Source organism: Malurus melanocephalus, unplaced genomic scaffold (assembly GCF_030028575.1).
Source record: "Malurus melanocephalus ecotype Western Australia unplaced genomic scaffold, MMel_1.1 scaffold_8, whole genome shotgun sequence".
Taxonomy (NCBI): Eukaryota; Metazoa; Chordata; class Aves; order Passeriformes; family Maluridae; genus Malurus; species Malurus melanocephalus.
In genome coordinates, this window is record NW_026623240.1 from 5,230,642 (window position 1) to 5,256,743 (window position 26,102).

Consider the following 26,102-nt stretch of genomic DNA (forward strand, 5'->3'; position numbering starts at 1 on the left):
CAGCTGTAAAAAGAAATAAAAAAGGAATCTGTTTCTGATTTTCAACTGCAATACAAATAGTAAAAGGGAAAACATTATATGAAACCCTAACCTAGAAATTATTTGCATTTTGAGAATGTTTGCATTTCCTTCCCTATCTTCTATTCTTAGGCTCAGTCTTCTAAGTGTGCTTTGGTTCTCACCAAATGAGAAGAGTGTCATGTTCATCTGGGTAAAATTCTGTCTACCAGATCTTTTCCTAAAACATGTCTGAATGCCATTGTCTGCACCAAATTTAGAGATTGGTAATATTAGAGCTGGTACAGTTGAGAACATGAACAAAAGATTTTTGTATTTACACAACAATGCTTTATCCAAGGTCTCAAACCTTCTCATAAGTATCAGTTAATTATGTCTCTGGTGAGCTAATTATAATAAGAGTTAATAATTGCTAGGTCTCCTGCCTAAAATTGGTAAAAATATTTAGACTACAAATACTGCAAATTGGGTATTTCCAAATGTAGGACGTCCTGCATTTCATGCTAAGTTTGTTTGGGTGGGATTTTTTGATGTTCACCCTTCCTCTCAACTCTCATTACTTTCATTTGTCCTGCCTTCGAACAAAGGCTGTCAGATTTTTTCATGCACTCTACATTAAAGCACCTCTAAGGCACTCTTGGAAGCAATCTCCACCCTCTTGGGAAGAGAAGGGCTGCAGGGAACCCAAAAAAGGGTCCCACAGAGCTGTGCCCATCACTTTCCTTCTCTCTTGTTTGCTCCTCTCTTCCCTTCAAGCCTTCTCCCTCTCTCTTTCTGTTCTCCTCCAGCAGACCTACTCCTTCTGGATCCTTCTGCTTTCACCCACCAAACGGGAGCAGAATTTAGCTCATCCCACTCGTAAGGGAGGCTCCAGTGAAGAGCACAAAGATTTTGGGATTTCTGGGGGAGCGAAACACGTGGGAAGAAAGTAGTAATGCTGGCAACTTTTCCATTTTCAGAAAACTATTCCTGTTAGCAGCTGTCTAGTATTAATGAGTACTTCTTTCTAAGGTGTGTCAAAGTTCATAATAAAATTAATTTTTACATCCCACTTAGTTTTGTAATGAAAAAGCACACATAGTACAATTCCTGCCTATCACCCACTGCTTTATGTGGCAGCTTAATGGGATCTCAAGAGAGGTGCTCTGCCTTGATCTGAAAAAAGGAGAGCGTTTTCAGGCTGATATTGTAACTGATGCTTTGTTTGCAGCACTGCAGCAAAGGCAGGACTTGTTTCATGTGGACATAAAAGATTTTTAGTTCTAAGTCCAGACTAAAATGTACCACATTACCAGTACTTTTTTGATAGTAATTTTATTCACAAAATATCAAAACTTTTCAAGCCCAGGTTGGAAATGCTGCATCCATGTTAAATCTTCCTGGGTCACAGAACAGTGACATGACTCCCACTAGCACATACAGCAAGAATGCTCCTCAAACTATTCAAAATAGTCCAGTTCTTCACATTGCTAATTTTATCCCTATTTTCTTAAGAAWTATGCTTGGCATTTCTAAGGAATTAGGGAACATTCATCTGCAGTTTTAGTAACTTACTTTCTTTTGAAGGGCACAGTGAAAGATGAAAATAAACATTCCTTGGAAAGCATTAAATACTGTGAAGAGATATGTCATCACAACGGTCCCCTCATTTATAAACAGCAGACCAAATGACCATGTTAGGCCAAGGAGACACAGGAGAGCAAATGCACCCAGGACCCAGGATCTGTAAAAGAAAATTAATTTTAGTAACATTACTTATGAGAATGCACTTTGCCAAATCCCATATTAACATTTCAGTTCCTGCAGTTGACTTTTACTAGTTTCATATTCAAATGTAAAAATTCCTTGGGTTTAACCTTTTATCTATTAAAGAAAGAACAATTCCATTTGGTACTCTTAGACTCCAGTGAAAACAGCAAGAGTAGATATAACCTTTGTCTTTCTCAAGAACAGCGTAGGATGTCAAAATTATTTTGAAATGCAGAAGTACAGCACAAGCCCCAGCTACTCCATTGCTTTATCTGCTTTTASAGAAGAGATTGATAAATCTGGCTTAGCCACTAATCACACCATAGATTTTAAACAGTGGTGCTGCCATATGACACCAAATAATGTAACACAAATGCACAAAGGTTAAACAKCAGATTAAAAGCCTAGAGCCCAAATCGTTAACGCTTCGATAAACTCAGCTAAACTGAAGCTAGAGGATGTAACTTCCGCATGAAGAAACCCTGCTGAAATGCGACAAAAATATGGATATTGCTTTACAGAACAATCTAAAAAAGATTCCATCATGAATAGGTTAAGGAAAAGGAATTGTAGCGAACAGCACAGAATGAAAGGGAAAGGGAATTTAGTCAGTGAATTCCACATCTAACTAATGATCTTACTTGATAAATGGCTTATTATCTTCATAGCTAGAAAGCATTATAAGCAGAAAAGAGAAACAAAATTATTAGACAGAATTGAAACAGAAATTAATAAGAGCATTTTTAATTGTCTACAAAAATTAGCCAAAATTAGGTATTTCAAAATGCAGAGGCAAGCAATTTAAAATTATAAAGGCATATAATAGTTTAAAAGTCTTTAGCAAATCAGGTATCTCAAAAATAGTTAATTAAAATTAAGGGAAATCCACAATATGACCGAGTTTGTAAAGTTAAAAATCATGCTAGAAGTTTGTTAATGTAGGGTTCTATCTTACCCAGGTAAGTCCGTATTATAGTAGCCATCACAAACACGGTAATTACTGGTGTGGATGAGAAGACAGAAAGAGGAAAAGGAAGAAAAGAGAGAGATAGCTAAAGATTAGCTCTCTCTCTCATCATGCAACATGCAATGAAGCTGATACTGACCTATCTAGAACATCTAGTGCACAATGTTATCCTTACTGAAAGTCTCCCTTTGCCATTTCCAACGTTCAAAGCAGATCTGTAAGACCCTCTCACAGCCAACCCTCAGCGTTAGAAAGTTGCAMCATCCCTTCAGTGTTGGTAACAGAAACCTTCGATACAATGTAAAGCTATACAGAATACAGTAAAAAGCTATCTAAAGAAGAGAAAGCTGCCAAAGCCTTGTTAGTTATATAAAACTTATATTACTCTGCAAAAGAGATACTACAGTAGAGCACCATGATAAAATAAGCACTTGTTAAATTAGCATGAAAACAGCAGATAATCTTCAAGTTAACAATAATAATAGAGTCAATTCTCTTGGGAGAACAGGATTACGAGTAGAAACTGCTCAGAATCCCTAAATCAAAAAGTCATTTAACAAAACAAACTTAATATAATCATATCAGCCATGCAAACAGGAACATCATTTTTGAACTGCATTTTAAATGCAAATGAAATTACTACAGTGCTGTGGCATTTCCGTGAAACAGTTTCTTGGCACTAGTTCCAGGCTGAAATTATCTAATTTTGACCGGCGTTTGTGACATTACAGCAACAATGTGACGAAAGCAGGATTGGCTCTGTTTGCTTCTAATTGACATCTGCAGTTGCTGGGAGACAATGGCATGTGCTCCTAATGGAGAGTAGCTTTCAATCAGTTCAGCAATCAGAAAATAATCATAGTTCTCATACTTGAACACAAAGCACTTACTTAATGTTTTCCAACCTGCTAGAGTCTGGTTTCAAAGTGTTTGAGTGCTTCACCATTTTGCACAATGTGATCACCAGGAAGATAAGATTCAGCTGTCAAAACAGATAAGAATGAAATTAAACTACTTCAAGTAATWGGCTGAATAATGATGATGTTACTGGCTAAACAAAAACCCTGTAGTTTATTTCCAAGTAAGTAGTGAAAATTAGTAACTATATCAGATGGTCTGCAAATGGTGATTGCAAATAAGAGTGAGGGGGTAAAAATATTATAAGTTCTCATTTAATTTCCCAAATGCACCACATCATCATGAACCACCACATTGAACTCATGTCCAGCACCTGCCATTGTCAGTCTAGCTCTGTCCTCCAGCGTGTTGTGCTCATCACCTGCTCACCTTTACCTGTCAACTCTGGCCCTGTTCCCCATCTCAYTCTCCAAGGACTATGGTCCCCCCTTTACTGGGCTATACTAGTTGTCCTTTTATCACCCCATCCTGCTTTTGAAATGTTTTTCACCTTTGCTGCTTTCTCCTTTATTTTTTTTTTATTCCCTTTTGTTCTCACAAATCCTACTGGGGTCTTGAAAAGAGCTTAAATGTAACTGGAGAAAAAGAAAAAGAGAGAAAAAAAAAGAAAGAAACACAAAGATGTAGCAAATGCATCAAACTTAACAGTGCTGCAGACATATGCTGGTGGTGCACCCTCCTGCTGCCCTCTTTCCCTTTGTAGTCTGGATTCTGTTGAAGTGAGGCTGTGTGTGCCACTTGAAGGACTGTGGCATCTTATTCTTGTTGTGTCATTCATACAGGTAACACCAGGGAAGATGCTGAAGGAAATGTTTTATCATTTYCTTTTTGTGAAACAGAATCACAGATATCAAAGTTACTGGGTGCATTTCTCCTATCGATTTCAAAGCSTGTGAAGAGCACATGCAAGCCAAATACAAGGATGCCTGCAGAATATGGGCTSAAAAGTGGTATCCAATTAATCTGAGTAATTAGTTCRTGCTGTCCAATATCATGTGGACAAGTCAGACAAAAYTGAGTCTTTGAAACCAGTAAAAACCTTTTCTCCTTTCAGGGAGAACAAACACATCCTTATCTGATACTGCAATGGTCCACATGAAGTGGTGGGACCAAAAGCTTGGAGAAGATGGAAGACTATGCTTCGACATCCTTATAATACATATATTAGATAAAGAACCCCATTCTTATAGCCTTCAACATCTATATACATCTATATACATCTATATACATATATATACATATATATACATACATATGTATATATATGCCACTGGTTACTGATGGAGCATGATTACACCCAGTCTCTCAATTTAGGTAGCCATTGGTTTGGGACAGCTTCAAAATCTTCACTATTTTTGTAACACTGGGGATACCAGTTCATGCCAGATGTGTTCCTGCAGCTGTGCCTCAGTTGTCAGAAATGTCACTGAAATCTTAATAAAGAGCTGGTCTTAATCTTGAACAGATGAATATTTTGATGTCTCTGATCTGTTAAGAGTCTGCTAATAAGAACATGTAGAAATAATTCCTACTGCTACAGGCAATCATGTTACCACTCCTGCTGCTGTCTCAAAATCAGGATGGACAGCATGAACTATTGCAGTTCTCAACACCAGAAAAGCRTCTGACAACTTTTGACCTTACCATGCCAAGTGTAAGATTTTTACATTAATAGAAAAAAGTGTTTGTGATGTAAATAATGAACATAAGCTTTTATGATTGATTTCTGTTTGTGTTTCAAGAACTGGCTGAAAATACTTAACCTTTAAGCTGATGTATGTACATGGTATACGTTAAGGATATTTCCATTGTGGCAAAATGTAATAATAGTGTTGATAATTCATTATCTTTCATGATTCCTATAGGAAATGAYTAACCAGGTGAGAAAAACCATTGTGATCTCTTCCTCTTATCTAGGTTTCCACTTTAGTGTGATTTCACTGGATGAGAAAACAAGTTGCTTCTCTCCCTGGCMCTTGCACAAGATGGGACAAGGGCTCTGCACCTGACCTGACCCTCAGCTCCACGCCKTTGCACACAGACTTTATTTTTCTGYATTTGAAAAAGTTTCTTGTASAATTTGGTGGCTGACATAACATGAATTTCTTCAGCCTGCTTAAAAAATGCAACTTCAATTTGCTTTCTGTGAAAACAAACAGATTAAGAGSTAAGACACACGGCCCGTGTCAATCCTAACACGTACATCAACTTTGCTGGAACCTATGCAGCTGGGAGAGCACAATCCAGTTCAGAATGGTATTTACAGCACAGCTGGAAGCTAATCCTTGCCTCAGTAGCTATCCTGGAGTATCCTGTACTGTACCAGCAGCATCGTTCTTGGATCAAAAACTCATARACATGGCTTAGCCCATAAATGACTGCCTTATGAAACAAGAAGGGTTTATMCTCTGCTTCTTTGTACAACTGAAGTGCTGGTTTGACACATGGCAAATAAGAACTTGTATTCACATATTGAAGTTCCTTCAGTGACACGTGAGCAGACAGGGCCCTACCCCAGAGCTTGAGCCAAGCTCCACTGTATTAAACAGGTTTTGTGKAGGTACTCAGCTCTGTCTGGGTGTGTGTCCTTGCTGCACCAGGGAACAACTGCACACAGCAGCTTCTTAAGGGACACTTTAATTGTRATTTAGGTACAGACCCACAAAACCAACCCACAGACATAATAATGCCGTAACACAGCAGCTGAAAAAGTCCTTCCAAGAAAAAAGGAAAAATACTGTACTTTGAAGACAAAGTAACTATGACAACTGAGCATATGATACTTGTTTCTCCATCACTGTGAAATATTGTATAGTTTTCAGTTTCAGCAGTCAAAAGACCACGGTTTGCCACTTGTTCAAACATGCTGGCATCTCTGTTACACATTATATCATTATAAAAATCCTATTTTACCCACTTACAGATACTGTAACCAAACCTTTCYATTTTGGCTCCCTCACTGCTTTTCATCTAGAAACTGACTGTTTTGGAGGAACTCGTTGAGTCAAACACTTTTGGGCGTCCTGCCTCTTTTTTTTCTTTGTTTCTCATGAAAGACACTAAGCAGTGAGGGAGGGGAACTTGCTGGATAATAACTGCTTTTATAAGGAACAACTGAATTACTTTTCTTGGTGAGAAATATGTAGGGGGGAAAAGAAAGCACAGTTAGGACTTCTGTATTCATTTCACAAGGAAAGCTTTTTCAGCTCTGAGCAACCTGGTCTGGCTCAGAGCTGAGCCTGTTTTGAGAAGGCTTCACCAATGAGTGTCAAAATGCATGGCTACAGAAGGTGGAGTTATAATGTGCGATCTTTTAAAACATTAGCTGGCAATACTAAGCAAAAATTTGAATTGATAATATTTAATTTATGTTTATATTTGATTTTACTCTAGTTTCTAAAACATATTATCTRCTGGAAGAGATGGCATACTGGATAGAGAACTACCTTTATCTATACCCTGATGTTAGAACTTTGTGTGAAGTTCTTTAAAAAAAAAATTAAAAATTAGAGCATCTTCTAATATACCAATTCCTTATCTCTTAATATGACAAGTGTAATTGGATAGCACAAAGTGAAAGACTATACATATTAAAAAATTGCAAGTAACTACTTTATAATATAAAATATGAAGAATTTTTATGGTAATAATCAAATGCAGCAGTCTGGAGGATCATGCTCCTTTCACAGGCAGCACACATTATGGGCAGTTCTCATTTGGAAATCAGAAGGAACTGGACACGWAAGAAGGTGTAAGTAGAAAATGTATCTTTCTTGTGCCTGAAACCTATGTAATTTTGTGAGAGGGGGTTTCTTCAAGTCAAATTAACTTTTAAAAAAGTGGGTGTAGTGAAATAGCCTGCACAGAAGACTAATCAGCTGGAATTAATCGCAGGTACAATGAATTAGTAGCAAAATAAAGCTMGATTTTGCAATAATTATGATGAATTACCCCCTGGGACTAATAGATAAATATAATTTATCAAGTGTCTACTGTAGAAAGATAGTATTATTTATAAAAATAAGTTTACAAATACAGTTCATTCTCACATGTGAATTTACGTGTGCATTTGTACACCCACTGACTTTGGTAAGCAATATTTCATCCTGAGTGAGAACCTTTAACACATCCTATGTTAATGAAATGGGGCATCTTAGTAATTTTTGCTTCAACAACCATTGACAGATGAATACATGGGCTCCACCTATGAGCKGGCAGAAGCAAACTGCAATAGTTTTGGCTAAATCAAACCAACACCAGCCGTTCCTTGGACATGAATGAGTATGGATCTACATAGCGGTCAAAGGCTTTTCTGACCACAGATTACTGAAGTGCACTGTTTGTTTTATAGCCATGAACCTGCTCAATGGAATCACATCTGCCTTGAGCTTTGCATCTTAAAATTCATTCCACACAGTGCTGACATGGATACGATAAGACAGAAGAACAGAAACACCACTCTGAAGTAACCTAGCTGAACTGCACATGTTCTGACCCTTTTTGAACTCCCCKGAGCTTTTGTTACCTGGCAAATGCAACTCTAAAACTGCTCTTGTATCTCCAGATCTTTGCTCTTAGCCATGCAGAAGMCTATTTCTCCCTGGGACTGGCAGCGAGAGAGGTGCTCTCGGAAGGCTTCTAAAGGAGTGTGCACACTGAACTCTTACTGAACTGAATTAATTATTAAAGATGCAGATGGAGCTGTCCAAATGATAAGAACAGCTCCTGACGTATCATGATCCAAGCTTTCATTAAACCATTTCAGGCATACTAATGGTTTCCCACCGCTCATTACTTACATGCTCTTTTCTCATAGATATAATAACCCTGGTGCCCAAAGGCATGACAGGCTATAGAAATAGTGAAGTTAAAAGTTCCTCAGAAGATGTACTGGGGAACTTCATACTTCCCCCCCATACTTCCCACTCTCATTTCATGAAAAAATGTGCATGGATACAAGCAGAAATGCTTACAAATTCAGAGAAAAAACAGCAAATTAAAATAGAAAGCAATACTGTCAAAAAGGACTTTGTGCATTGACAGTACTATTAAACTGAGAAACATAAAAGTGATTTGAGTAACAGGTTAAAAAGCTTACCAAGGCAAAATTCTCACATGCTACTGACACTAAGTAAGCCGCACTACAAATACAGCTCTTTGGTTACACTGCACATGACATATTATTTTTCAGCCACTATACTTCTCACACTTCTTCCTCTGGTTTCTCTTGCTTTCTCAGCTGGGACGATTAGAGGGCAAAGCAATTGCTAGAGAAGAATTACTCCCAGGAACTGTGCTGTGATTGCTACCTGCTGTTTCATATTTTTCAGGTTGGGAATACTGCTCCCAAAAGCCTTTTGCGTCTCAGTCTAAATGATTTGCTGGAGGATAATAATGTCATGGCCAGTAAATAATAGTGAACTATGTCTGTACATGGTCAATATGATTAAATGTCCTTCACCTCTATTCTCTCTCTGACCTGGTTATGAGGAAGTGAAAAAGCCGTCAGCAAAGCCCAAGGCTTCCCATCTGAAATGTTATTTTAGAGGAAGAGAGAGAAATGTAGGTGACTTGGCAAAATAGCCCCAGTAAAAATAAAATAAGGAACTACAAACAAAAAGCAAAATTATCACCACACAACCAGACTTGATGTGACTTAACTATTGTAGCATGAAAGTCAGAACAATTTCCAGAATAATTACAACTGCACGAAACAGCTTCATGTTGAAAAATATTGTCTATCATATTGAGCATATTAAGCCTATCTTTCTAAGTCTGTCTTTCAATTGCAATCGTAGGTTTAATTAAAAAAGAATCCCCATCATTCTGAGACATGATTTTATTACAGTGTGTCTAGAATAAACTGTACAATTATTATGGGCTATACTTAAATATTACAAACGCTATAATTTTTCTAATTCAACTCATAAACATAAATTTTGGCATCTACCCATGTCTTTGAAAATAGGTCAATGAACTCTAACAACTTCTACACTGCACAACTATCTTTTCTTAAGTGACCGCTCAAGAATTCAAATACTTTTTGATATAAACAAATGTTTATATCAAAYAAGTAAAGTAAATGCAAGTAAATGCAACCCAAAACATGGGGCAGGCACATTTTTTAATAGAAATATTCATAATCCAAGTATGAGTTTGCACCGTAAGAACAAAAAGTGCTGAAATAATATGTATGGCACATAGATCTATAAAAGTCAAAGAAATTTCAAAATGATGCCTGATGCATGTGCTTCACGCTAAAAAAGTAGTATTTCTGAATAYGGAAAGATACAATTCCTGAATTTGGAAATTCCAGTGAACTGGAATTCTGTTAACATTTTACAACTCTCCTACAGGGTAAGGGCAGGAGGACATCAAGTGTTTAAAATTTCAAAAGCATGAAAACAAATGAATTCAKCCTTCCAAACTACCAGCAATTTGAGAAAAGCTCTCTGTCTACATAGGCTATGTCCCCTGCACCAGCCTTCTACAATATTTCCCAAATATAGCCAGGCTTTAAAGATACAGAGCTAGAAGAGAAAAACAAGGTGAGTCAAAATGCACATCTTGCATTCACTTYCCTCACAAATTCCTCCACTGTAAGGTGTTGGTATTGTCAGTCTGAAATAAATGGGAGAAGTTTTCTYCCTGGGTTGACACGTGAATGCTTTTTACCTGGAGGTGCTCAGAGAATTGATAATTGATGAATGAATGCAACATTCTGTCTGAAGTGGACATGGGACACCCAGCTYTGGCTGCACAGGTGGGTGTGCATGCACACAGTGACTGCAGCAGTGAATGTGAACAGGCTTTCACTGGTTACATAACCATTATTAATGCTAAAACAGGGAACTTGTGTGTCTGACAGGCACTATGTGTAACACAAATACACACAGAATAAGCCATGGAAAAATGCGAATGTGCAAACACACATACAGATACTGTGTAAGTGTAATGGAACACAAAATTTATTTAATTATCCAATGTGTTAGAAAACCCTTTTGAGATAATTATATTGGATAATTAGCAGTTAAATCCTCAAACGTGTACAGTAGTGACTCAATTGAAAGCAACAATAATGGCTCCTTTCAAAAAAAAAACCACCCTGTGTTTAGTACTTCATTGATCTTTCATATGACTACATATGTCAATATGACCTTCAGAATTCAAGCCATTAGGAAAAAATGGCTGTGCTGAAGTGCCACCACAGCTTTGACAATTAATCATTTGGTCAGCACTCTTTAAAGATTTCTATRTATTTATATAACTACTGGTCACATTACAAATTGTTTATAATCATTTTCACGGAATGTCTTATGAATAGGGATGGAATTGAATGAAATTTTAAATCTTTTTAACTCTGCTGTCAGTCAACCTAAAAGGAAAGGAAAAAAAAAAGTTCTTACCAGAATAATAAAGGTAACGGGTCCAATGAAACTCCAGATAAAATAGTTATCTACATGTAGCCAGCAACTGTTATGGAAAAAAAGAGAATGAAAAGTGAAAAGCAGCATTAGCGCCTCAGTCTGATAAATGGAAAGTGCAAAAATACTTCTTAAGGTGACATTTTGCCAGTGAACAATGATGAACATCACACAGTACCACTTATTCCATGGACAGTACCTAACCTGAAACTCTTCTGATGAACCATGTATCAAAACATGACTGAACCTGAAACTACATCATCAGGAATAACTAACATAAGGAGAAACAAAACCAAAACAAGCTCTCTCTCAGTCAAAAGGTTCGGTGACAGGTGCTATCATAAACTAATAAAACTAACATCAGCAAATATTTTTTGCAGGCTTCCCATGTAATCTTCAAAATCTGCTTTTAGCTTTGTATCATATGTGAAGTTCTCACTCCTGAGTAATATGAGACAGAAAATGATCAGATGCCATGTTTTGCTGAAAAACAATATGGTATAAATAAAATGCCCCATCTGGGAGTTGAACTGCAGAGAAAGAATACATAAGATACCAGACTAAATGAYGTGTAAACCTATTAGGGCCAACTTCACTCAGCAATTCATTTTTCATACAGCCCAGTTCCCTGCTGAATTCTCTTATTTGTCTTTCATCAGTAGCAAAATCAAGCAGCTTTCTTGTAGWCAACAGTATCTTCCTATTGTGTAACTAATTTCATCAAAGGACAAAATAAACACCACTGAAAGGCAAATTCATGCCTCCAGCAACTCAGATCCTCAGAAATGTTTTCTGTCTACCTTCTGTCACTTCCTATATACATCTGTACTTCTGTAAATAAAAGGCAGTGGCTAATTTTAATCYCACTCTACTTGCCTGATAAAATATTGTCAAAATAAAACATATAGGTTGGAATTTTGTACTGTCATAATTCMGGATGAGAGCTAGCTAGAGGGGCAGCTGAACAAAGAGGTCTAATGAAGCATTAGCTTAAAACTGGGTGGTTAGGCTTGTCAGATACTTTAAGCTGAGAAATTTTGCTTAATATACATCTGAGGACAAAAAGTTATTTACTTTTTCAATTTGTTTCAGGTCAATCTTTTGTGTTWAAAGAAAGACCATAATTTAGAATCGGTCTCTCTAGAGTACAAATCCCCTGAACCTAGAGAATTACAAAAGACTTGATTGTAATTTGTGCACAGCATTGCCATTCTCTTACCAATAAAGCTTTCAGATGGTATTTTAGTCTGTCAGGGACCCTCTGACAGCTAATARGCTTTAAAAAATTATTCACTTGAAAAACACTCAGGTCACTTGCAATTACTTACGCTTTCTCTGTTCCGTAGCTCTTATAGTCAATAGCTGCTGAGACACCAACKACTGTAGCAGGGAAGAGGTAGCCAGCAACATAATAGTACTTCTTTCTAGAATATTCACTTTCAAATACTTCAACTAACATTAGATAAAGCTGCACTCCTTCTAGACACATCCAGGCAAAGGCTGCCAGGAAGAAAAAGTGTAAGAGACCTGCAAATACCGGGCATGCAATCTGCAAAGAAAGARAGAGATGGAAATGTAAACCACAAAACCTTCACATCATTAACTCTCCAACTGAACAGTGTGCAATAGAACAGCATACAGTTCTGTTAGAAACCTTTCACAAATTCAGGAGCATTTCCCCTACCTCAAAACATACKCTGAACACTTGAAACCACAAATATGGGCTCAGCAGCTACAGAAATTGAATTAGTTGAGCAGTGTGAATGAAGATAAGGAAATTGCACTCTCATTTCCCAGTCATCAATTATAGAGTGGACTTTTAAATTTTATAAGCAACTCTTAATTTCGAAACTGATATGGTTTTAGGACTTACAGTTCAGATAATCGTAAACATGAACAGTTGGTTCTACATGCATAATGTGAAACTACTTATTTAAAAAGTGTCTACCCAGAAATTTATCTGCTGTAATTCGGAAATTTCCAAGGTTTCAACAGAAATTAATCTGAATCCTCTCCCCACTGGCCAAATTCTGGATGAAATTATACTAGAWTTTTAAATTTCAACCCAATAAATCACTTCAGAATTAATTTTATCAATACTACCAAAATATCTGCATGAATGTGAAGAGTAAAAAATGTGTATATACATAAAAAAAGTCTCTGTACTAATACATATAAATATACATATATTTAAATGTAGTAAACAGCTATTAAGACATATGAATACATAGAGAAAACATATATATGCTCTGAATAGTCAGTGCTCAATTTCATCTCCTCTTTCAAAAGTCTAACCACCTGTTTCGTTAATAGTCAGTGTTTCTCAGCTGAAAATGAAAAACATATTTTGGACGGATGTAAATACTATGTATGAATATATCTATCTTATTTTCATGCTGAGCTTTTATTTCAGCCTCACTGTGTTAGAATGCTGAAAACTTGTCAGTGTTGTCATGTTTTAATTCAAATCCATTTCAAGCAGTCATTTCAGAGAGCAAGATCAGTACACAGAGAGAAAACTTACCTTGTACTCTGTCTTATCGATGCCTATTAGGAAAATGAACTCAGCAATGAATAGGTTGATACAAAGGTTCTTGTGAATAGTGTTACGATCACTTTGCAGGCCACGGAAAAAACAGAATGTGAAGATGCAGATGGCCAGGCAAACAAGAGAGATGACAATTCCCACCCAGGTGATGACAGTGAGGAGCAATTCGTGCACTCCATCTTTGTACTAGAAATAACCAAGAATGGAGAAAATTAATATGACTCTTTATGAGTATAAACAAAAACCTATTTTCACAGGTAGAATCTAGGAAAGTTACTTGCACATTACATGAGATGGGCAAAATGYACTCAGTAATTTCTCAGTCTCAGGTCAGCTTCCCAGAAGAGTAAGATTAGGATAAGAGGAGCAGGTCTGAGAGAAAAATGKGACTATTTTATTGAGATCAGTTAGCATTTTTACTTTTCCTAAGGCTCACTGCAGACTGGTTGGAAATACRAGCAGAGAAACATAACATTTTTAAAGTGCCACTAGACTCTGATGCAAAGAGAGAGGTGAGCTTTCCCTGGGACCTCCTTTGAGGGTACATGTTCTTGCCTACAGACCTGCAACTCAACAGCAGAAAAAGCAATGTTTCACAATGTTTCACAGGACAAAATGCAGAATATGCTGCAGATGTAGTTCTGGCTTCAATCTCATGTTTAGCTAAAGGAGTTTCCTTACTTCGGTTCTTTGCAGTGACCTTTTTGAATACAATGGTTTCACGAGAAGTCCCATATCCCTGCAAATATTGCATGTTTGGGGCCCCCTGACATCCAGGAAATGCTTTAAATAGACAACAAAATTTCTGACTATGAAGAGGTGTTTAAACAACCAGTATGGAAGTTCCTTGACCTTCCTCTCTAAGGAGAGCTGGCACTTGTGCTTTCAGGGAACAGCCTGCACAGCTGTCTGTAGAGATCCTCTCCATCTGTACTGAGGGGAAGTCTATAAAAGCATTGTAAGGTTGGTCAGTAACTCTAAAATATGGCTTGTAGAAAACCCTTGTCCTTGTTTTTTCTTTCCTGTTATTCTGCTCGTAACTTTATGGATGAGGAAGAAAAGTGCTACAGAAAGCAATTTGCTTTGGAAGGAGTGGGTAGGAGCTATAAATACTCAAGAAACTTCAGCAAATTTTGGATCTCACTAAAAATTTAAAGCTAAATCTTTTAAGTTTGTTCCCTGCTGATGGCTGGAAACATTGTTACCTACCACAATTTCCCGACGAGCCATAAGAATTGCAAAGTTGGTGAGGTGACTGCAAGCACACGTTGTATGAGTTTTATTTGTGTCAACCAGTTTGCAGCCTTGAGTTGACCAGTATCCCATCATAGTCCTCTCTGAGTAGTTCCAGAAGGAACAATTTGCATTGAAATAATTGTCAGGCTGGGAGATAAAAGGATAACATAAAATGAGGATTTTACACACTAAGATGGCAATAACAATTGCTTAATATGTGTAAAGGGTAATTTAGATTAAACTTTGCATGTTTCGGACAATAAAGTTTTTCATCAGCAAAACTGTGGACTATGGTGCACACAGAAGACATCTAGTTTGAAAGGGGCTTTATAGTCCAAAGCACTCTGAAGTGTAGTCTCAATTACTGCAGACTCAATTTTAAACAATTACAATTTCCATCTTATGGTTTTATGCATGGATGGYACATTTTAGCTACTTTTGCATTCTGGAAAGTTAGGACTGTGAATTTATTCTGAAGATATTTTTCCTGTCACTGACAATTCGAAAACAGGACCTTTTTCTTTTGATTCTCACCTTTGGTCAGGCCAAAATCATGTGAACAGATATCACAAAAAAGGTCATTCCTCAATGCATTTTTTTAATGAAAAACAATCAAACCAGATTTACGAAAACAGGCAAAATGAGAGGAAAATTTAACCATATTTTCTCTATCACAGTAGTGATTATTTACTTTCCCCACATSAAACATGAAAAGAGAAAAGGCCAACCTTAAGAGCAAAGAAACACATCAAATKAAATACCACAAAGAAAATATACAGAAATTTAAAGTACAACAAACCAAGACATCATACTTAATTCTTTGCTGAATAAATGCTATTTAAACAATTTGTATAGGCATCCATAATTTGGTYCAAAATTAATGTAAAAAGTTAAAGTGTCAATAAAACTTACTTCATCAGGAATCTTAACAATTATTTTCTACCCTTCCACTAAGGYAAGAGTTAATTTTCAGTCAGAAACAAATTAGTCATTTACATTTTCATGTTGATTACTGAATTAGCTTTCATTAAGAATACACTTAAGTTCTAATAATCACTGAACCAGGCTAATTTAATTTTACCTTCATAGACTTAACTCGCCTCTCTGACCTAGTCCAACATTTAAAATTCAAATGGGGAAAGAAAAAAAGGTTATTTTTCTGCATTGTTTTTGTCTGTTGCTGATTTCCTGCCCTTCCATGGATTGATTAGCATGACTCACATCAATGTGCTCCAGWGTGAAGTGCACGGGATCAGTGAGGTACACCCGGCTCGACTCCTTGTTGATGGAGGCTGCGATGACGTGGGAATTGACGGCGATTGTGCTGTTCCGCCCTGCCAGGTCACTGCCTAACTTTATGGTTGCGTTTTCAGTACTCAGGAAGCGACCCAAACTTTTGTAAATAATGAAAACCAGCTTTGCTAATCCTACAAAACAAAACAGGAAAAATACCTCATCATCACTCCACGGAGGTCTACGCAAAGACAGCAACCTGTACTCTAATGAACTGGCAATTAAGCATCAGTAAACTGAGAGGTATTTCCAGGCTGGAGTTGAAGAAAAACGACCAGGTACTCATGATTATCAGAAAAAGCCACAGAGCAGCTTTGTTGTGTTTTGTTTGGATGTTTTAGCCAGTGGAGGCAATGTAGGWTTGATAAAAGGTAATGGAGTTTCACTGTGCCGTGCCCAAGGCTCACCGTTCCTGCTGTTCTGTTTCATGGTGCTTGCAGAGAGCTGGATCCAGTTGCCTCCTTTACCAGCCTGAGGAAATCTCAAGTCCTGCACCTGGCCCTCAGTAGCGAGCACTGCAACATCCAAAACTAAGCAGACCAGAGGGRAAAAAAAAAGAAGTGTTAAAAAAGGAGAATGCAGAGAAAGTCTCTTGGCCAGATTACAATATGCCAGACGACAATCTTTCCCCCAGTCTTTATTTAGTTTTCTCACACTGCTGTCTGTAAGGCAGATTTGTACTGCGTGCTTCAATCACACAGAGTTGGCWTCTTTAACTACTCTATTGCACACTGCTCAAATGACAGCACTTTAGTAGCGATAACATGGCATCAAACCTTGCTCAAATTTGTGCCCACAAAACATCCACTTAAAAATACCACACACGCGTTGCAGAAAAATGTTAGTTTTGATGCAGATGCAGTATCCTCTGCTGACAAATTTAGAACTTTCAGTATTGATTTAGATATAGAGTTTTTTAAGCAGTCAGCAAAGAATACCTAAGTATACTTACACCACGTATTTGGACAAATACACAGCTAAAAATTATTTCCAATTTTTTCTCCTAAATTCAGTCCTATATATTTATAGGAAACCATTTTATTAGTTCTGCTGAGAAACATTTAAATTGAAAAATCAGATGCTAGTCAGTCGTACTTAGGTATTACTTTTATAACACATTGTCTATTGGGAAACTTTCACGGCACTACCACTGAATGCTGGATTTCCTTGGATAGATAAAATCATATAGGTGACAGTGGGCAATTGGTTGACAAAATCTTTTTTATTAAACCAGTCTAGCTACAGGTTTGAACTCTAGGCTGCCAAAGGTATGAAATTAGGGAATGACTTCTTTCTCCAAGCCATACATATATAGGTGCACCAGGAATCCAGTCTTGCATGGCATCAGGAATGTGTTATTATGACATGAAGACAGCTTATCACAAGAAGTAATATTCAGAGAGTCTACTCAGCTCCATGGAAGTGCTTGTGTACATCCCGAGGCAGATCTGTGATTCTACCCACATTCCCTCAAAACAACTGGTGCAGCTCCTTTGATAAGAGACTGTAAGAGTTYTCCCCATCCTTTACCAGTACCCTCCCACTCAATTAAAAAACTAGGCAGAATCATCTTCTACAGTTACAAATATGCAGACACTGAACGTGAAAAGTCTCATTTCTGCAGTCTAYTCCAAGTCTCTATTGTGCTATTCTGCATATTAGCAGACGTTCAGGTTYCTTGTACCTCACTGAGACTACATTAATCTCTGTAATAAGTCGAAGGAACTTTAATTTTATGCATAGCAATGATTTTTGCTTTAACATATCCTGTGCAACAATATTTGCACATCTCTWATACCAAACCCCTTCATTTCTCTGTCACTATTTAAATTCTGAATTACGCTCCAACTATCTTCAGCTATTTTGCAGTCTCTGGAGCATAGCTATTCTGCATTATGGGAGATGTAGTTCACTGAACACATTTTTACCTGAAGGCAGACATGTTTAATATAAACATTTGGCCTGTGTTGAGTGCCTAAAATATTTAACCGGCACAGTATGTTGCAAAAAAAGTAATTTAAATTCATTAGAAACGGTTTATATTTAACATAGAAGAATTTTCTGCAGCCCTACCAAAAAAAAMCTGTTACCTCAAAAAAAATGCATACTCTGCCATTTAGGCACTCTTCATATCCATACATTCTGCAAATTATTTTTCAGTGATAAATCAACTTTGCAACATCAATTACTTTCCATTTCATACYGTACTAATGAGAGTAAAGAAGAATGCTAATTTCAAAGAACCAAACAAGAAAAGTGTGTTTTCCCTGCTTTGGAGCACTCACCTTTCCATCAAACATTGCACAGCTCACCCTTCACAAAGTATGTTGCTATCTGGAGTATTTTTTTTCGTCATTTTGTGTATAACAATACACAACACTTTAACTTAAGATTGAAAAGAAGTTTACTCACCAATATTTTCTGTGGGCATTGAGACTCTACTTGGTTCTACAAGGTTATCAGCCAAGACAAAAGCCCCTTCTTCTAATGTATCAAGTAACATCGTGGCTGCGTGGGCTTGTTCTGAAGAATTCATGTCCTTCCAGGACTCCAGAGCTTCAGGCCTGAGCAAGTTGTCCACTGTATCCACAACTGCCTGCATTCATTAGAAAACTATCATTAGGTCTGAAGCCCTAGGCAGCTGGGGAAAATTTCCAATGTTACATGGCGACAATTATAATACTTAACTGTCAGAATGATTTACTGTGATTTAATGGCACAAGAACACTATTTTCAACATTAACATATTTTCCGTCCTCTTGTTGGATTAGCACGAATAGAAGCACAGCTAGCCATAGCATTGTGTGGTCTCTAAGCGGTAAACATGCAAATTTGACTTGTTTTGTATCAGATATAAACATTGTATTATTAATGTGCTGAAAAATATAAAAATAAATGCCAGAAGTCTTGCCTGAAGCTTTCATCTTAATGTCAAAATGCATAACTTCTATTTAAAAATACTAACGCCAAAATTAGCATTCTGCAGTTCAGGCTAAAATGACAATAATAAGGCTAAAATGATAATGATACTCCTCTGGACACTGAACCCCACTAGTGCAGCCACAGCACTATGAACTACTTGCCTATGACAAACTGCCTCCTTTATTACAGGAGGCATGAAATGAAGCTGACTCAGTGGATATAAATTAGCCCTGGCCACTCTCACTCCCCCTCCTGCTCCTGTACCTGTTCATAGATACTTAGAAGGATTACCAACTCCCATTCCTGCACAAAGGTCAGTTAGAAAAGGAAATCAATACAGCAAACAAGATGTCCACTGACCGTCCCTGTTATCAGTGAAGGCAAAACTGTAAAGCTGAATAAAAACYGCTATTTTTAAAAGTTTTACTTGTAACAACTCCATCATCATGTTTTAACGTTCACTGCATATAAAGTAACAATAAATAAGGAAGAAGAATAATTCAGTGACATGATTACATTATTTTACAAAATAATCCAATCAGAGTAATCAGCTAATCAATTGAAGGCAGGCTTTTACATTAATGCATAACGTTGCTGTGCACTGAGTATGCTGTGCATTGGGTACACCAGGCACTGCTGCAGCACCCTGTTTACCCTGCCCCATTTACCTACTCCTAATGTGTCATTAAGCACATATATAATTTGTTTGATCAATTTAAAAGCATTGGAAATGGAAACAGAACACATAATACAAACAGAAAGATGTCGGTCTGGAATGCTACATTGTGCAAACAAGCGAATGGGAAAACTTGGTCAAGGCTATCGTCAGAGCAAGATTAATTAGCCTAATCCATTTTAATATCCTCTTTCTGTCTGCATTGCGAGCCACCACGACCTTCCTGGCAGGTGGAAGATACTTCGAAGTGGCATTAAAGCCTTTTTTCTTTCTCTAATGGGAGACAGAATAGTCAAAATGCTCGCACTGATACTGCTGCAGCCATTAACTAGAGTGGAACAGAAATTGGTCTGCAGAGGCCAGATTCATTAGTCACTAAGAAATACAGATTGGAGCCTCTAATCTGAGGTACAAATGAATCCTCTGTCACAAAGTGGGAACTTGCTTCATTTGCATAGTGTAAGTCAGCTTTTGATTTGTAATTTCAAGAGGTTTATTAGTCTTATCTAAGCAGAGAAGGCCATTTGAGACCTACAGAAAATGACACCAGCTGGAAATTAAGGYTCTGCTCTGGCTCCTCATGTATCGCCATATAGCGCTGACAGTATGCATTCATTGATATCCTACGCTTTTCAGTTATTATGGGATGACCTAACTGCATTTTCTCGTGGCAAACCATCACCTGCCCAGTAATATTTCTGAAGTGTTTCTCCTCTCAGACAGAGGCAAATGGGTGGGAAAAGCCCCGCAGCCCCTGTGAYACAGCTGCTGGAGCAGCCCTGTTACTGCTCCTCTCACAAACCTGTTAGCTAACAAAAAGCAAGCAGAAAAATCCACTCTACTCAAACCAAATCTGCTGCATTTCCATTCATTATTAAATTTTTTTTTTCTAATAAAAACCTATAACATTTATCATTATTTGAGAAGTGGTTTTCTCTCCCGATCTTTGTCTCTGCCAAATTTMTGTATAACTGGGCATCTCCCATCTAGTTCCAGGGCTTTAGGATAAAAGACAGAAGTGCCCTGTACTTCTGTCAAATCTCTTCTCAGTAAGAGTCTCAATTATTTTATTATGCTGAAAGTGCTTCAGTAGTCTTTCCAAAAATTATTCTTACAYTTCATCTCAGAGGGTACAAGTAAAAAACAGTATTTTAAAAGAAGTTTTGAAAAAATGTATGATAAAATCTTTCAGAGGCAGCGATGTCTGTTCTAGGACTTTTTTCTCCCTGTCATAGGGGTGAGGAGGCATTTCTGGCATTTTACTGCAGAGAAGGAGCTGGCCACCACAGGCAACCATTCTACAGCTGATGAAAGGAGCTGGAAATTAGGTAGCAATGTGTTACACGCCTTCTATACAGCCTGGTTAATGGGACAAGRGGCAGACATTTTACTGGTGAAATTAGAGAAATGTTTGTCTTTGCATTGTATCCTCAAGTCACTGAATTGAACAATTCTCAAAACTGTAAGAAAGAGTGATTTTACTAGGYATAAGAATACACACAAAGCAAGCTGTGTAACATACATTTTTCACACAAGCAAATTAAYTCCAAACAGTCTTTGATATAAAATTCTACCAAGCTGAAGTAATTTCTTGGAGTTTCCAGCTTTTCCCCCCTACCCAAAATATTATTACAAGAGAATGTTACTTCCAATTCAGATAATAATCCTTTCTTCYCTTTCAGTTTTGAACAAGTTAAGGTAAAAGAGGTATGAACTTTTATCTTAATTGTTTTTTCTGAGTGTTATACCTGTGCAAAGCCAACATTTGTAAAGCTGATATGGGGCACAATACACATTTATCAAAGACTGAAATACATAGGATCATGCAGCAAGATGATAAAGCGTGGCAGGTTGCTGAAGCAGGGAGAAAGCAGGGTGACAGCACAGGAGATATACCTTAAGGTAAGCCCTGCACGTCTTCTCTCGTTTTTGGAGCTTTTTAATAAGGAAAAAGAAAATCAGAAGTTAGAAAGATTCTGGAAAACTTCAGAAAGAGAAAAAAAAATACTCTGCTGTTTCAAATCCCTATTTTGAATGAGAGCCTGGACATTAATCTAGCCTCTGTCCATGATGACCATAAAAAARCATCACACAGGAAATGGTTTTTCCCAACTGTGGTTTAAGGCCAGCTGCCAACCAAGTACCACACAGCCGCTTGCTCATTCGCTCACCAGCAGGATTGGGGAAAGAATCACAAGGGTAAAACTGAGAAAATCCGTGAGTKGAGATAAACACAGCTCAACAGGTAAAACCAAACCCGAGCATGAGGAACAAAATAAACCAGRGAATTCATTCAGTGCTTCCCATGGGCAGGGAGGCATTCAGCCATTCCCAGGAAAGGCAAGCTCCCTCACATGTAATGGTTCTTGGGAAGACAAACACCATAACTTTGAAGCTTCCCACTTCTTCCTAATTCYCACCAGCCCTATATGCTGAGTCTGATGTCACACGGCCTGGAATATCCCTTTGGTCAGTTGGGCTCAGCTCTGTCCCCTCCCAAATTTCCATGCATTTCCCAAATTTCTTTTCATTGTGGCAGCATGAAAAAAAAGGTCTTGACACTGTGAAAGTGCCACTCAGTATTAACAGAAACATCTTTATTTTATCAAGGATATCAAAGATATATTTGAGCACAATTCCAAAATGCAGTCCCATACTAGCCACTGTGAAGAAAATTAACTCTACCCCAGCCAAAAGCAGCACAGYGACCTTTATTCAGGTGTCTAGATATCTTCTTTTGCCCAAATGGCAGGATTTGTATGAAAAGGTCAAAGGAAAAAGTTCCTGTGTGGGCACTTGATCTGTCTCTGGGAAAACTGTTTTAAGGGCAGCTAGGGACTGTAAATAAAACTATTGCCAAAATAACAGAGAAGTGCATGGATCTCTGAAGGAGGAAGAAAAAATATTTCATTTGTGGCTTGCTGACTAGGCTGACACAAGGAAGAGGCTGAGAAATACAGCATTTCCTCTGAGAAAAAGAGGTAAAGTAAAAACACTGTAATTTGTATTTAAACCACAAAGATGTATTTTCTCTGAAATATTTCTTGGAACATGTTTCCAGAGAAAACATTAATTCATGCTTTAGATATGCGTAGCAAGGCATTTTTATGAAGATCAATTATAAGTCATGTTGGTGTCTTTAAAAGCCTAAGAAAGTGCTATTATTCTGTAAGAAGTTGGATTAAAATAAAACCCTGCACCTATGCAGAATCCCACTGATTTTATTACATGTTCAGGGTTAAAAGGATCACTGGATAAACATGCTGATTTGTTGCAGAATTTCTGAGAGCTAATACTCATTTCCCTCATACTACTTATAATGAATTCCAGATTTTAATAAGGGACACAGCTATGTATTTTAGGACCAGTCAGCTATTGTGAATTATATCCTATTCCCTAAAGAAGGTAATTACAACTTTCTGCTGTGTATTTACTGCTGTTTTCTCTTATATGCTTATTCCAGACCTATACACATGCAGGAACAAAGTACAGATTAATATTTCTGAAAGGAAAAAAAAATACAAAACCCAAGAGCAATTGTTATCCCTGCAGGAGGAGGTGATGGGAGGTGTGTACCTTGTTATAACTCCTTCCAGCGGAGTCCTTTTCACTGGGCCGTAGTTCCTGAAGCTGAGCATCCAAAATGTCCACGAGCTGCTCCATCAGCCTCACAGATGAGCTGACATCRCCAGCAAAGACCGGTCCTTTGGTGTGTTTAGCCAGTTCATTGGCCAGACTAGCAGCATTTTCTCCACTTCTGATCTGAAATGACAGTTTATATTATCTCAGCAGGGTCCCTTGTTCTGCTTGCGGCTCCTAATTCCAATTCCCCGTGCACCTTTGTTGTGGTGAAATAAACCATTTGCACATACATTGAAATCTGTAACTAATTGAGACCAATAACGTTCTCTTTATCTCAGAAGATTAAAGGTTCTTAGATCCGTGACACACAAAAGCAGTTCTTAACAGCCATCAAAACCAGAAATCTGACTGGGACTTTTGGGCTCRATCTTCTATTCATCCTTACTTTTATTTTACTGCCATTATCAGACAGTAARAAATCTGTTTGTTCATACCAGTGCTCGAGGCATTTGAAAGTCAAGTAGCCTTGTACTGACAACAAATTATCCAGTTTTCATAAACTTTGTAAATCTCAGTAGGGAAGGAAAACAGAGAAAGTGGTTCTGTGCTCTAATCATACTGTTATCAATTCACTCAGACAGAAATCTATTTATTACAGTGTAATTTTTACTGCACAAAAAAGCCCTGGCTGTATACCACAGGTTTTGCTCTGTGATTTATAATATTTGATTTATTAAGTAAATATTACTGTTGGTTTTTGAAAACAAGCAMAGCTATTTTGTTTTAAATAGTGATGAGAACGTGTAATCACAAATTCAACGTAAGTATTTAGAGAAGGCATACTAAAACATATGTAAAAACCAAACTGTTGGCCAGTGCTTTGCACATGGAGTACACATAACTCCTACTTTTAATGAACACAGAGTAATAAAGACAGCTTCAACAAGCTGAATTATTAATGCTCAGAGTTAAAATCCTTAATCACCAGTGCATGCCAGATTAAAAGGTTTCAACCAACCTTCTGAGCCAGCTGATTTACCCAGTGTGAGGTACAGTTGCTAAGATCAGGGCCTTTGGGGTTCCACATTCCCGTTAAGACCACGCAGAGATACGAGGCAGTTCCTACAACAGATGTAGAAAACTACAGTGAAATGGAAACCGTTTTTCTGCATGCATTCAGGAAATTGGCTACACTGCGCTCCTAAACAAGGTTACATTCTGAATGCTGCTAATRGTAGAGCTTGACAATAATTGATAAAAACGTAAGGAAATAATGTAGATTACAAAGAGCAATAAAAAAAGTCAGTGAAAAGTACCAGACGTTTTCTGCAAACAAACAAAAAGCCCTTGATTTTTCCTGGAGCCCATCCAGAGGGGAGTTCATAATGAGAAAGGCAGCTGTAAGCATATTTCAAAGCAGTCCTCAAGCAATGCCCTAAAATTTGACCTGGATTCTCAGAAGTGCAAGCGCAAGGTAATTCTGCGGCTACGCTCAAATGACGTTTGCAGATTATAACTTGACCATTGCCTGTAGACGCTGCACTCTCTGGGTAACAAAAAATCATGTGAAAGGCAGCCTGAGATTAAAAAAATATTCATCATGAGAGAGCTGCACACTGCTTTTGAAATGTCTGCTTGAAATCAAGATATATATTTTAAAGACAATACCTCGTGTTCCTTTGGGGCAAGGGCGTTCAACCATCATTCCTCTTTGTGTTTGAGGCCAGCTAATCCCCCTGGCCTCAGTCGGTTCACAGAATCTCTCTGGCAAAGGGAAAAAGCTTGTCACAGGAGGAATTCKGGTTGTGGAAACGGGTGGTGGTGGTTTGGGTCCTCGGCTTCCTTCCTTTGTTCCTCCAGCTAACGTTGTGCTTACAGGACCTTTCTGCGAYGTAGTGCTAGTGGTCGACACCGTGGTTTTGTAAAGCTCTGCTGAAGAAGTTATTGTCACTGCTGTGGTAGGCACTGCACAGGGAAAAATCAGAGTAATAATAAAGTAAATTACTTCAGAATTATATATATAAAAAGTTATTTAAAAGTTATTTATGTAGCTTTAAAGGATTCTCTGGTGTCTCTTTTCCTTTATCTTAATATTACTCTTATTACTATTCTGGGTGCTTAAAATATAACTTTGACTGACTTTTTTTTGGTTTTGGTTTTTTTTATTCCCAGCTCATACTGGTATGACRTCTCAGCACATTCTCCAAATAATCTCTTCCGTAATAAAAATTGATGGCTGCATTTCTAAAAGCTGAAAGGCATACTAGTGAGTTATCAGTACATAACAAACACRCTCAAAGCAATTAAAGATTACTTAATCACATTTGCAGCAGGAACAACTCAATAGATAGAATCACTTGAATCAGTGTGCCGTGAACAATGTAGTCCAGCTTTAACAACACAGGCAGTGGGCTGTAACTAACGAGACYGTTCTTGAAAAACAGACCCCAAAACTTCAAGTCACCCAGTACACACCTTCCAGGGTAATAATTATGATAACATCTTCCTAGCCAGCAGTCATTCTGCCTGAGAGAGCTGCAGCACGCCTGATTAGCTCCAAACAGAGGCAGCGCCCAGCAGGTACGTGGAGCTCTCCTCTCTGAACATTTGGGGCCTTAACATCCTTTTTTGACAAAGCAGGTATGAAGACACAACTCACACAAGCCGGCAGCAAGGACCTAGTTTTCATCTTTTATGAAACACCAGGACTGGCTTAGGCCAAATCCCTTCTGCTCAGGAYGTGCAGCTGCTCCTGCCACGGACCCACAG

General features: G+C 37.8%; 1 protein-coding gene across 9 annotated transcripts in view; it reads right to left on the reverse strand.

The window, feature by feature from the left end:
- Positions 1–26,102, reverse strand: part of ADGRL2 (adhesion G protein-coupled receptor L2) — a 376,824-nt gene that overhangs the window by 10,937 nt on the left and 339,785 nt on the right. For 6 of the 9 annotated variants that reach the window (XM_057374970.1, XM_057374944.1, XM_057374925.1 and 3 more), the window contains 13 exons: positions 25,002–25,298; positions 24,352–24,455; positions 23,328–23,513; positions 21,648–21,686; positions 18,566–18,749; positions 16,561–16,683; positions 16,082–16,287; positions 14,834–15,007; positions 13,601–13,810; positions 12,405–12,625; positions 11,059–11,125; positions 3,625–3,716; positions 1,573–1,741 (listed from right to left, as the gene is read on the reverse strand). In XM_057374970.1, coding sequence (XP_057230953.1) covers positions 1,573–1,741; positions 3,625–3,716; positions 11,059–11,125; positions 12,405–12,625; positions 13,601–13,810; positions 14,834–15,007; positions 16,082–16,287; positions 16,561–16,683; positions 18,566–18,749; positions 21,648–21,686; positions 23,328–23,513; positions 24,352–24,455; positions 25,002–25,298 — 2,072 coding nt within the window. The remainder of the gene's footprint in view (positions 1–1,572; positions 1,742–3,624; positions 3,717–11,058; positions 11,126–12,404; positions 12,626–13,600; positions 13,811–14,833; positions 15,008–16,081; positions 16,288–16,560; positions 16,684–18,565; positions 18,750–21,647; positions 21,687–23,327; positions 23,514–24,351; positions 24,456–25,001; positions 25,299–26,102) is intronic. The other 3 variants (XM_057374951.1, XM_057374979.1, XM_057374998.1) reach the window with 1 other exon arrangement.